This window comes from Styela clava, chromosome 2 (assembly GCF_964204865.1).
Source record: "Styela clava chromosome 2, kaStyClav1.hap1.2, whole genome shotgun sequence".
Classification (NCBI taxonomy): Eukaryota; Metazoa; Chordata; class Ascidiacea; order Stolidobranchia; family Styelidae; genus Styela; species Styela clava.
In genome coordinates, this window is record NC_135251.1 from 23,660,231 (window position 1) to 23,674,544 (window position 14,314).

At 35.0% G+C, this 14,314-nt stretch overlaps 1 protein-coding gene across 2 annotated transcripts in view; it reads right to left on the bottom strand.

Moving 5' to 3' along the window:
• The window catches only part of LOC120335233 (uncharacterized), a 33,002-nt gene that overhangs the window by 13,044 nt on the left and 5,644 nt on the right, over window positions 1-14,314 (bottom strand). For both annotated transcript variants that reach the window (XM_039402709.2, XM_039402708.2), the window contains 6 exons: window positions 11,251-14,244; window positions 10,868-10,999; window positions 10,498-10,734; window positions 9,785-10,149; window positions 9,606-9,710; window positions 49-294 (listed from right to left, as the gene is read on the bottom strand). In XM_039402709.2, the coding sequence (XP_039258643.2) occupies window positions 49-294; window positions 9,606-9,710; window positions 9,785-10,149; window positions 10,498-10,734; window positions 10,868-10,999; window positions 11,251-14,244 (4,079 nt within the window). The remainder of the gene's footprint in view (window positions 1-48; window positions 295-9,605; window positions 9,711-9,784; window positions 10,150-10,497; window positions 10,735-10,867; window positions 11,000-11,250; window positions 14,245-14,314) is intronic.

The window sequence follows — 14,314 nt, forward strand, 5'->3', positions numbered from 1 at the left end:
CCAAAGTATGATACAAATCATCGTAAACAAATGAAAATAAAAAAACACCTCATTTTGCTTTGTTCTGAGCTCATTTTCAGCTTGAACTTTCTCTTGCGATAAATTTTCTAGTTGCGTCTTTAACTCTTGTATTGTAGCAGCAGTACTTTGATCTCGATGTTTCCTTTTGACAGATTGTGACCGACATATAAGAAGCCATATTAAAATCAGTCCGCAAAAAAATGTTGATATAATAATTGTCCATGATACTCCATACACATCGTTTCGATATTCTTCAGGCAGTAACGTGATCCACTGGACAAAAAGAAAAATTTTGATTAGCTCGATATGAATATTGATGTAGCTTGAGAGCCAAAATCATTTTATATTGCAGAGTGCAGTGTCAATATGGCACATCGAATATTGCATAATACACTCAGTTTAATAAACAAGTTTGCTCAAAGCAAGGTCCTGAGCCGCAACTAAAAGTGTAAGAAGTATTGATGGAGGGGTAGCAAGTTTGTCAAAAGTAACGTCCCGAGCCTTAAGAAGAAGAACTACTGATAAAAGCGTTGGAAGTTTGTACAAAAAAGGGTATCGGACCTTCAACTAAAATTGGAAAGAGTACCAATAGAAAAGTTTTAAAACATTTATACATTAAAAACTTATAATTTGAAAATAACTATTGAAGTTTTCACACAATTATATATTTTCCCTAGATTCCAAACCATACACACATTATTTAAGCAATAATATCAATAACAAAAGTTCTAGGTAACAAATCCCATGAAGGTGACACCCATCACAACAATTTCTCGATAAATCAATAACTCAATTTCAATATTGATTAAATAAAATGATTGTTTCAAAAAAAATTATCGCTTCAAGAAGTTACTTTGTTTGATTTAATTAAAGACAATGTAGCAACAGATCTGTTCTACACAGATTGATGATTGAAAGTCTCATTTTTGAATAATATCAATTGTTACAAGTTATTAATACAAATTGCACATAACACTTGGTCAAAAGAAAAATGGTGCATTATCCCATAGGCTATCAACTCTATATTTTCAAGTGTTACAGTTATTATAGATACCGGTAGTTTCCTAGGGGTTTAAAACAAATTTTATTAAATATCTATGCACAATGCTGTGATATGTTCATCTTTAATTTAATAAATTAGCACCTTGTAATTGTGCAAAGGCCGAAATCCTGAAACAGTCCTGTAAAATCTATGTTACTAAGTGAATTATTAAGAAATGTTTGGTAAACTTACAACATCCAACTTTTCCCCAGCTCTAGCACATGTCTGAGCAAATGCCGCAACTAACTCATTTTGAAACGTTCGACTACTCATAACTAACTACTGTAATAACGAATCTAACTGTAATGTGTTTAAAAAAACAAAGAAATTGCACTATAAATCAATTTGCTCCATCCAAGGGTTAACATTATAAACGTATTCACGAATCACGATTGAACATATCGGCATTCCAAGATAACAAGGATTCGATAATCCATCTGCCATGTCAAGAAAGCAAAAGTCATGTCATACGCACCAGTCTGGATTTCATGGCCTTTTTGAACGAGAAATCGGGCGTGCAATCAGAAATTCCCGCGTGCAAATAAGAATTCCTGGCGTGCAATTATAGCTCACGACGTGCAAAACAACTGCACTCGCGTGCAACTGACTTTGACATCAGATACCTCTCAATACATCCGCGTAAAATTACCAGTATCGGATAAAAAATACGTTGAATCAGAGAAAAAATGGACGTTTGACCTTTGACCCCAAACATTATTTCTACAGTTTGTCGCTAATTTTGAGAGTGTTTCTGCGACTTTGGATACCGGTACTGTTCAGTACATCCGCGTAAAATTATTGGATGAAAAATACGTTGAACCAGAGCAAAATGGACATACATTGTCATTAATTTTGGTAGTGTTTTTACGTAGGATTAATGGATAAAAAATACGTCAAATTAGAGCAAAATGGACGTTTGACCTTTGACCCCAAACATTATTTTCATACTTTGTCACTAATTTTGGGAGTGTTTGAGCAACTTTAGATACCGGTACTGTTCAGTACATTCGTGTAAAATTATTGTATGAAAAATACGCCGAATCAGAGCCGTACTTGGCCATTGGTGCGGAGGCGATCTTTTCGTCCATAACTATTCTCACGGGATTCCTATTTCCTATCATTCAACACGATATGGACCTTTCCCCGAGCATCGACTTCCTTGTTTACTTCGTGACATTTGCCAATCAGCAAGATGCAAAAAAGGACGTAACAATGAGAGGAATTTTTCGCGGGTCAAAGGTTGGGGAAAGGTCCATGGTCTTTTTGCTTCGCAATATTTCGATCAGACCAAATCTTGCAAGCTGGTATTTGTCGACAATTGTGGAGGTATAATATTTTGGCATCTTTATATTACTGGATTATTGATTTTAAAACCATTTAAACCGATTTACATTGGTGAGCAATTGCAAATTTTCGGCGTGCAAAATTGATTTCGCTCGCGTGCATTTTTGCGGAGCGCTAGCGCCCTCGGGCGTGCACCTGCCATGGAATCCAGTCTGGCATACGCAGATGTACATGAAAGAATGTGACGCATCTTGCAGGAATACCATTGATGATATATTATGATTATATTCAAAAGAACTTAGACGATCATAATGAATTTATTTACCCACTGGTAACCCTGTAACCAGTGATTTGTAATTGAACAGACAAGGCTGATTCGATTTTAACGATGAAATTTCTATTATTTTATTTTGTATTTTGAACTTTCCTGCAGTCCTGTTTGACATAACCATGTAACCTGCACGACAAAATTGAACAATCGCTTCTCAAGACACCATATGGAAATACTTTGCAAATACACCACGCCCTTTGTTGCTGCAATTCGCCGGCATACCATACGAGCACGCACAATGCGATAATAACTGTCCGTTTTTGTGTTAAGCAGACGAGCTACGGTACTAGTAAATCAGGTAACTGTCAGTTATGCGATCGGTAGAGCGGAAAACCCTGGTAAAACGTTATAAGACTAATCGGATTGTCAGTTGCACAATTGTGACGAGGACCTCTCTGAAATGATTGCGCAAACTGGCAGACTTGAAAGCACGATTATTAATACAACAGTAATAATAAAATGAAGCCGACGTGTAGAAAGGCAAGAGACGAATAAATACGATACGAGAAAGTAAAGCGATCGCCTTCGACTGAAAAAAGGCCACGGCCTCGTCACTCTTCGATCGACTTCCATGGTGCAGAGCTCTAAATAAATTTTCCACACTTTAACAAGAGAGCAACGCTCGAATATATGGATACGTGGACCAGAGCGAAGTAGTCCCTTACCGTACCTTTGACGTTACCGGTACCGTACCTTCAACCAATGACATTAAACAACATGATAGGCAACTCTGACGTCACTCCATAAGACTACAGGCAAAACATTGTATTTCATGATACGCTCCAATGCACATATTTCTCGTCGCCTTTCGCGTCCGTTTTCCGCTCGCTTTTGCTACTCGGCGTCTTTTTTACGTGTAGTACCTGCCTTTTTGCGCCTGTAACGAAACAAAATAATCTCTATATCTAAAAAGTTTTGCTTACTTGGAAAGCTGGAATAACAGGCAAGCTGTAAAGAGCAATGCTGGACATCATAGACGTTTTTTTTATCAGAGAAGATTACAAACGCGATAGCGGAAAGATTTGTGTGGAACATTTTGCAGATAATGACAAAGTTCAAAGTTAGTAATTTTCATGTTTGCGCTTAATCATTGAAATTTCATTTAAAGAGGGTGTCATACAAAACTGTGCTGCGATACAATTGCATAACACAAAGTTTGCACCTATCGAACTTGCTTTTGTAGGTGAATTTATTAGACATATTACATATTCAGTTAATCGTAGGTAACATTGCTGGTACATAATGCATCGTAGATAGGTTTGTTTAAATTTAGGAATTTAGCTCATAGCCCACTAATTAATATTATCTTCTATGCAGGAGGTTGCAGGGCTGAATTCAACTTGCAGCCTTACCGATCACCTGACGATGCTCATTTAGTTTGGCTCGAGCAAGTCTTCTTGAAATGCTTGTGTGGATGGAAACTACCCATATTTTTTGCCTTCCTCCGATTTTAGACAAATTTATTCTGAGGGATTTCGCATACAATTCTCACTGATTGTTGGTTGTTTATAATTCCTATTGATTGTGAATTCTGATTATAACAATGAGTTGAAAATTTTTTTACCTAATTTACTGGCACCTTTTTCTTGTCAATACTGAGGTAATAAACATGACAATACATTTATGTCATCTGGAAGCAAAATATGCACACTAATTAATAGTTTGGCACATTGAGATAATACATCATGACAGAAAATACAAGTTAAAGATATGTATGACCATCACATGGTAATTAAAATTAAAAAAAATTAATAGGGGCTGTGGAGTATGGAAAGTTCAAGACAAAGAAAAGAACAAATGTTCATAGCTCATGAACTCTCAATTTTGCCTCCATTGCTTTGTGAAGGCCAATATATTTCGAGTGGCTGAATTGGTTTACCTTTATGATAGCAACGATTTTGTATTTAATATAGCGAGATTATTTCAATTTAATTGAAGTGATATAATTTCCCAAAGCAATGCTTGAATCGTCTAGAATAGATCAGTGGTGTCAAACTCATGGGTTTTCGAGAGCCGCATTGCATTTTGAAAATTGTAAAAAGAGCCGCAAACAGTTTTTGATAATGTATACTTAAAAGATATTTTTAAGATAGTTTTAGTTTGTGACATATATTGTGATGCAACTAAACAGTTGGATTAAGTTTTATTATTTTCTTCAATTTCAAATGCAATTACATATTAATATTTGCATTCCACTATTATTGCAACATTTGCAAGTTACAGTATTTATTATAGAAAATCGTAAAATTCTATGTACAACCATCAAAATCATTTTTGAACAAGCTTTGAATAAGGAAAGAATAATACATACACTAAAAATAACTTAATCTAAATATATGAACTAAATATATAACAAAAATACTACAGTATAAACTCAATGTTTTAATAATTACATTTGTCCTGGCGTTTGGCATCTTTTTTGTGTCACCAGCATACTAAGGCCAGTCTGAAATGATTTTATAGTACCAACTCTAACTAACGAGGCCACATGATCATGGGTTTATCTGGATCTTTACGAATGTTTAATTAATTCCAGTAATGCAAAAAAGTTACTTTTATCATTTCATGTATAGATCAGTAAAAAAACAAATGACAGATTTTTTCGACAAGACATTTCGCACTACATTGCATGGCATAGGATTGCTTGAATTATTATTGATATTGATTTTTAGTAACTAAGTCGTTGTATAATTATATTAATATACAAACACATGGAAATTTTCTGTTCGAAGTTGGTCTTCGAATTTGTCATATTGACTGCTGAACTTATTGTGTTTTTTGATTGTATTGACGGAAATATGACAAATTAAACAATGTGCTTCAGAATTTTGTGAAGAGCAGAAATGTTACAACTCCCATTTTCTTCGAAAATGCCACCTTCTTCATGTACTTTGCGTTTAATTTAATTACTCAAGTGTTTTATTCAAGTATTCTTTTGCTAGCTTGATGTGTATTCTTAATTGGGTCAAAATGTGGACAAAAAAATTAATATTCCAAAACTACTTTCAGTAAATTGTTTTCTGTGTGAATAATCAATTTCACTTTAGAAAGTTTGAAAAATCTATTACATTTAGATAAAAAAAAAAAACTTCAAAAATACTATTACAATTATTGTTAAGCGTTCGAGGGCCGCACTGGAAGTTCTCTGGGGCCGCGAGTTTGAGATTCCTGGTCTAGATTGAAGTTGTTCAAAATATATATGATAGTATTTTATCATGAATGATGATTATACCCCTTCCGGAATTTCTTCTATAGTACTACCAAAAGTTGATGAACCAAATATAACACAGGTGCAGTGAGGTACCCGTAATCCTCATTTCCAAAGCTGTTTTAAGTATGTCTGGCGTGTTTTGTGCCTTTTTACAAATAAGACCGCATTTCAATTGCATTATATTTCTTGGAAACACACTGTCACTGATATGTCGCCAGACTTCTGATATCTCCCCGTCTGCTATAGTTGTCCTGTGAATAAATAATAGGAAATTGAGATTAGACGAATAGTTGAAAGTTTTGCTTTATGTCGGCTTAATTTCTTGATTGATATACTTACTATATCTGCTATTGCCTCTTGTGCTGCAAGAGTCTCACAATGCTTAGACAGGTTTGTCCACAACTTTCACATCTGAAGAAAGAGAGGAGATTTATTAATTTTCGTTAAGAATAAATAAAGCAGTCTATATGATTCAGAATGGAAAAGCTAATAAATCCAATATCTCATGTTTTATTTAAGAAATATTTTACTGAATTTGGTATATAAACCAACTAATAAAAGGGTTTAGTCAGAAAATTACAAGCATTCGTGGCTCCAAATACTTGAGAAATCAGACTATACAATATAGACCGGTATGAGTGAAATGTTAGGTGAACTTGTTAACAATTTGATTCAATACGCAAATAAAAGTGAATGCGTAATAGTATGTTACAATGAGCAGCAATCAACAATGAGTATATATCCTCACTGATTAAAAAAATCTAACTGGAGGTGCATGAACTATTTGAAACCATAAGGGGTAAGTAAATATGTAATTTCGGCAAATGGGCAACTACGTACCGTACTGAATTAATAACTTCGTAGTATTTGACAAAGGCTGGCTTTCCCACATGTACTTAACAGTGCGATGCCCGGGTGTGATATACAACAATAGTATTCACCTTACCTTTTACCGATTTCTTTTTACCCCAACTTTCAAAAATATCATTAAAATCGACAACAACTGTCAAAGCAGACACGAACACCATTCGTGCTACGCCTTGAAAGCAGCACACATCCGCTCGTTTTCGTCTCGTCAAGTATGTGCATTGGAGCGTGCTATCGAATACGATCTTCGGACAAAATGCCGGAGTTGCGCATCATGTTGTTTAATGTCATTGCTTCAACAAACTTCCGAGTTTTGAGTCGCAAGAATTTTCAGTCAGCCGTCACGCTTGGCGGATTAAAAACCATGTTCCCATAATTAAAAAGCAATACAGCGCAATTTTGGAGAAAGTATTAGATCTCATAAGATTCATAGAAAATTTAGAAATAAATAAAACTGAAAATTTTAAAGCAAGTGGTCCAGTATTCGAAGAAAAAAGCGATTTTTTAATGAGAATGATGACGTAAAACAACAACATAATATTGAAACGATCGTTATGTCCACTTACGTGTCCAATAATAACTGTGCACCGGTATCGGCCACATGGGGTGTTTCCCGTTTTGCTGTTGTAAGTTTCGAGACAACACGGGCGGGCTCGTCGCCACGAGAATATTTACGGATCAAGTTGGTCAAGAACTAAAGAAAAATCATACGACTGTATTGCAGAATTGTCAGCAGAGTTTCTTGGTAATGGCCACATCTTCGAAGATGATCAAATTCAGCATGTTGAATGTATTTTTATTTAGTAATATTAGATTAACATTTTTAACTGTATGTACTCCCCAATATGGTGTTGTTGAAGTTATAATTTAGAAGCCCTGAGCTTCTTTGCCTGTGTGCCTACTACTGAGAGCAAGACTCTTGACAAGCAGCAAATTGGCATACAGAAATACAATCTCACATTTATTTCAACACAATCGAGACATTGTCAAACATTAAAACAATTTTTAGTTTGCACTGAAGACTGGGATAAAGACATTGTTATTGTCAGTGTTTCTGACCCCACCAAATACCATATTGTATGAATTAATAAGCAACTTGGAGACTGCTGGTACTCTTTCTATTTCAAAACCAGTATTCATTGATTTTATAACCTTTTAGCACCTTCTAGTGTCAGCTTTGGTCACGTCATACTCATACTTTCAGATTTTTCACACAAGTTTGCTCAAAGATATAAGATCTAAGACAACGTTTCACAAACGGGGAGAAATTTTTCCAATTATGGGGAGGAATTTTGATTTGCAATCACTGTACCCAGCCTATTACTAATATTCTAATAATAGTTATTTATGCACACATTATAAACTACCTGAACTGCACAAAAGCGGGAGAGCTACTTGTGCATAACACTAGCTAAGGATTCATTAAAGATTAAATAAATGAAGTAGTTTTATGAACGAGTTCAAAAACGAGAATATCAGTTAGAGACCAAAGACTTATCATTGAAAGTTAGGGGATCCCCCAAAACAGCGCTCTTACTCCATAGTGACACCTTGTGTCCCATCACTAATTAATTAATAACTCGCTGATTATACGACAAAATTCATCTACAATCAATAGGCTTCTGGTCCGACATATGATGAATGCACATGCAAAATCTGGAGCAGATTCAATCTCGCTTTCGTGAGATATCGCGTGCATCTAACAGACAGACAAATACCTATCAACATACTTACCGATTAAAATTGATAAGTAATAAGCAAGTTCTCTTAAAAGTTTCGCAATTTACTTAGACTAAGAATATCAAATCACCAGTTGAGCTCATAGCCTGTTACATAATGACAACGAAAACTGGAGACTTCAAAGATATTTTCTAAGCAGTAAACGCTAAGTGGTTGTGAAATAATCCAAGTTGTGTTTCCCTCTTCACATTAGAAAACAAGAGAGCAACGCTCAAATATATGGACACGTGGACCAGAGCGAAGCAGGGTTTACCTTTGACGTTACCGGTAGCGTACCCTCAAAAACCGTGTTTCCATAATTAAAAATTAATACAGCGCAATTTCGGATGAAATATTAGATCTCATAAGATTCATAGAAATTTCAGGAATAAATGAAAGTAATAGCCTTCTGGCAAAAAAATCAATCTTGAACCACTGAAAATTCCAAAGCAATTGGTCCAGTATTCGAAGAGAAAGGCGATTTTTTAATGATAATGACGAAAGAAAATAACAATAACAACAAAATTTTGAAACGATCGTTATGGCCACTAAACGTGTCCAATAAAATATTTTACTGACATGATGATGACTCACTTAGCGAAAACCGTATACTGTAACCTGAAATATTCCATCTTCATCAAACAGACACATTCCAATGTTTCCATACACGGTATATGAAATTGCTTTCCTATAATACTATGGCATTCATATGGCTTATAAATAACTGACCAATGTGATGTGTAAAGTACATAATAAAAATTCAAATCCACCACAAAACCATGTTCACCTGCAGTCAGTGAAACACTGCACTGATTACCCAAATCATTACAAGCGATGCAGTGGGCATCAGAGTTAACTGAGATATACAGCCTAGACACCAAAACAGTAGGGTGAAATGCTCTAACCACTAAGCCATCTCGCCCAAAGAGAAAGTTCAATTGAGATAAAAATTGGAAACCCTGCGATCGTAGCTTCATACTTAAGGTATTCAAGTTAAATGGGTGTAAAATCAACTTGGCTTTAAAGTGTGGTATGTACAACTACAAACAAGGTCAACTTGCAATCGACTTGCAACAATAATGCTCATGATTTGCAAAACCTAAACGAAAACCGCACATGCCTTTACTTACCGCATTGAATAGTGGCTCCAAAATATAAATAATATCATAAGGTAACTTTGAGAAGACAAGTAACAGTCTCAACCAGAAACTTTCCGCATGTAGCGTCTCTTCTTCCTTTAATAATGATTTAAATGGGTTAAAAAAGGTAAGATGTTGATAATTAGATAACATTGTTAGTAAATACCTACATCTGGATCTACATTATCTTTCTCATCAGATTTCTCTGTACTCACAGAAAGATGACTTTTTACTTCTTGTGCTGCAGTTTTATTAGTTTCATATGCAAGAATGCTATCTGTTGTATCAACATGTTGTGGTGGAAGGGTGGTTTCCAGTTGAAGATCAGGGGTTGGTGTGGTTACAGTTTCTGTAAACTGTTGAGAAGTATCTGTTTCAGGAGTAACTTGCTCCGTGACGAGCGTTTCCAAAGTGGTTACTGTAGTAGGTGGCGTTAACTCTGGTTCTGCATCTTCACCACTGGGCTGTTTGGTTACCGTATCTGAGTCTATTTCATCTTTTATTGAGTTGTCCCTTGTAGCGTCCACCACTTTTTCTAGAAACAATCAGATATACACAGTAAAATCATACCAGTGTAATGCAGTGTTTTATAATTGTAATGTTGTTTTTACACAGTAGCATGAATTTGCACAGAAGGAAAAGCAAGCATACCGAAACAAGTCTGCCGAAAAGCATTTGAGAAATATATACATATTTATAGATGGACATAACCTAATATAACAGTTTATATTCTAAATAGGTTGATGTGCAACAGAAGAAGTTAAATACATTCAGTGAAATTAATTTTTATATACCTAAAATGTTGAGATTAACTGAAAGCAAATATAAATGTTCAAAAATCAAAACATTTACCGGTAATTAATTCTGGATTCCATGTAATTACCTTTCTTAGCAATTTCTAGCGCTTCTAAAATATGTTCATTGTCCGTCTCTGCGCCTAATGATTCATCCCACCCTACTTTCTTTTCACTTGCTGACTTTTCATCAAGTGTCTCATCCCAGTTTACAACTTTGCCCTCATGAAGAACATTGTATTCTCCCGACCTTTCTTCACTTTTTTTGTCATTACTCAAAGCACTTTGATGTAGTTCTTTGTTTTTTGAATTTTCCATCTGTAGCACTGCAATAAAGCCTTTTTTAGTATGAACAATCACTGTCAATAAAAGAGATAAAAAAAGAACTACTGAAACACACACAAGATCTCACACTAATTTTTTCACCCAGGCATAGAAATAGATTACTCATCCACCTACATGAAAAATAGCAAGGAGGAACAGAAGGGTCGTTCATAACAGGTGACCAACAGCACTGGAGTGCACTGCAGAAGTCTTTGGAGAAGTGTTTTGCACCACATGCTCTCCTCTTTGATGGCTCCATGATGCATTCTTACAAGTGAAAACAAATCAATAATCATGCAAAGATCAATTCCAGATAAATTAAAACATGCAATGCTAAAGAAAATGACCAAGATGGTAGTTTGATAATTTGCAAAACAATTTATGAATGTGTGAAGTGCCAATATACAGTGATGCTGTGAGACATAAAAATTACAAATTAGAAATGAATAAATCGAAGTTCCAGTTTTGCCACCAACTTGGCCATTTTTTTTTTGCAGGAACAAGATAGAATCACTTACTAAAATCAGTATTCACACTTTGCAACATATTTTCATCAAAAATATTCGTTGAAATTACATCTGTTTGATTTGTGAGAACGGGAGTTTGATTTGTGGTTTCTATGTGATCGTTTTGCGAGAAGAAGAACGTGTTAAGAAATTCCATAACTTCTTTTTTCTTAATATTTTTCTTTTTACTTTTTTTTATTGATTTGGATTTAGCTTTCGGGCTTTTATCAACAAGATCAACGGTTTGAGTTTTTTGGGCATCCAATTGTTCAATTTGAGCCTTTAATCTATCTTCCATAGCTTGTACACGAGCTTTTAGCTCATTTGCTTGTTCGTCTCTAGCTGAAATATCAACAGATTCCAATCGATCTTTTAGCTCTTTTTCCAGCAACTCGATTCGTTCTCTCAATTCACTTTCTTTTTCCTTGGCAGAAAGCTCATCTTTCTCTTCTGCAATTTTAGCTGTCAAGCTGTTTTCAAGACTTCTGACTTTTTCTTTCAAATCATCAGCTTCCATCAACATTTTAGAATTATCATGATTGAACCTCTTTTTGAGCTGCCGTTCAAGCGCTTGAATTTTTGACCTTAGAAGAGTAGCTTCAAATTTTTCTTTTCTTGTTTTTTCCATCTCCCCTTGTTTACGTGATGTCAACTCTTCTTCAAGTGTGATAATTCGTTCTACAAAAGGTTTGTCTGCTTCCACATTAAGTTTCAGTGATTCCTCTAGATCCCTCAGTTTTTCTTTCACTGCTCTCGTTTCTTCATGTGCTGCTTTGATTTGTTCCGAATTTTTTTCTTGTAATGATGTTTGAAATTCAGCTAGTTTTTCTTCCATTTTTTCCTCCTGTTCTCTTGAACGTTCATAAATATTTTTTTGTTCATCATGTTTTTGTAAAACAGATTTTTCCAATTCTGAAATACGAGACTTAAATTCTTCAGCTTCTTTCTCCATTTTTTGAACTAAATTGCTACTTTCTGAATCTTTGTCTGACAGTTTCTTGTTTAGATCATCCAGTTTCTGTTGTAATTTCAAAATTTCATCAGTAGCTTTCTCATTTATTTCATTCACGATATCATCTGTATCATCCGAATCGCTGTATATTTCTTTTGCAATTGTATCATGTATAGTATTCATTTCATCTTGTAGTTTCTCAACTTTCACAGTAATATTCAATAATGTCGCTTTGTACTTTGGAATTATTGCTTCATCAGCCTCATTCGGATCTTCTCTGGTTGTGCTGGTGGTGTAAAGCCTTTTTCTTAGAAATTGAATGTTTGCATAAATCTGGTTTTCAACATTGGTGACATTTTGTTTGAATATCTTGGCCATACTGTTACAGTCAGCCATCATGTCTGGTTTGACTTTTTTCAATAGGTTCAAATCTTTTTTTATATCTCCAATACCAATGCGAAGTAATGACATATCTTCCAACAGATCTTGAAATGAGCTCAATAGTCCCCGCAAAGAAATCCAGTCGGGCATATCTGAGGATTCATGGTGGGTCTGTACCGTTGTTTCAAGCGGACGATAGAACTCATTATATTGTTTTGCAACATCAGAATCTACATTCTCAATTGAATTCTCTTCAGACGATTCATATTCATCTTCTGAAACATCATCTTCCTCTGAAACCTCAGTTTTACCCAAGTTTTCCAGTGTAACATCTAACTCATCTGCATCACTGTCAATTGGTTGATCGGACTCCAACAACGGCATTGTATTTGTGGTACTGGGAAGAATCCATTTTAAGAGAGGATCATTGAAATACGAGCTGTATTCATTTTCATCATGGATGATATCATTCATAATCATACTTTCATCAACCCTTTCTTCTGTAGATTCGGTTTTAGTATCAGAAATTATAAATACATATTTAGGAGAAACTGGTTTCACCAACATAGATTTCTGCAAAAAGGGGTTGTTAATGAATCTTAATGACACACCATCTGGGCTGTCAGACTCATCTAAACTGTTTTCTTCATCTGTGACTTTTTCAGTATCATCAGCCAAATCTCTACCAGGATGCGCAGCAATATCATCATCCTGATGCAAGTTATCTTTGACTTGAAATATATGAGGTTTCACATGAATTGTTCTCAGCAAAAATGGATCATCTATAAAATTTGGTGTCTGATGATGTTCAAGCCACAGCAATCCCCAATTTGATTGTAAGTCATGTTTAGTTGTATCTAACTCGATCACCACATCATCTTCAGTCGGGGTAACTGAATCGTTTTCTACATTTCCAGCTGCATTGACTGATGATGGAGATTTATCTTTTAATTCATGAGATTTCAAAAAAATTGTTCTTTTTAAGAATGGATCATCTATAACATTTGGTGTCTGGTGCTGTTCAATCCACAACAATCCCCAGTCTGATTTTAAGTCATTCTTTGTGATATCCTGATCCATATGGGTTTCTGAATCATTTTCCGCATTTTCATTTGTATTTACTGCTTCATCCTTTATTCCATGAGAATTTAAACAAATTGTTCTTTTTAAGAATGGATCGTCTATGACATTTGGTGTCTCATGGTCTTCAATCCAAAACAACTTCCAATCTGATTTATCATCATGAATATCAAGACTAATAATATCCACATCACCATTAGGAGATTTAGTAACTGATTCCGAATCCCCATTTTTATCTTCATATACTGATGCTTCATCATCTCTACCACTAACCAACAAATCTGGAGAATTTGATATAGCAAATGTTCTGCGTCGAAATGGGTCATCTAAGTAATATGGAGACCAGTTTTTGTTACTTGATATGGCAAACTCGCTGGTCAAATGTTCACCAACATTGCTATGATTTTCGCTAACACCATCATTGCCATCGACTTCAGACAGTTTTGTAACGACAGAATTTATGGACTCAGATTCATCTTCTTCAGTATCACGATTGGTATACATAAAATCTGCTCCATATTTCGGTCGAAACCATTTCAGTAGCGGATCATCAGTATCACCAAAATTAGAATCTCCGGTTTCATGCATGCCACCTTTGCAAAATGATTGCTTAAAGTTAAAATAAAACCAATCACATGCAACAACAAAATTAATGAGAAATCA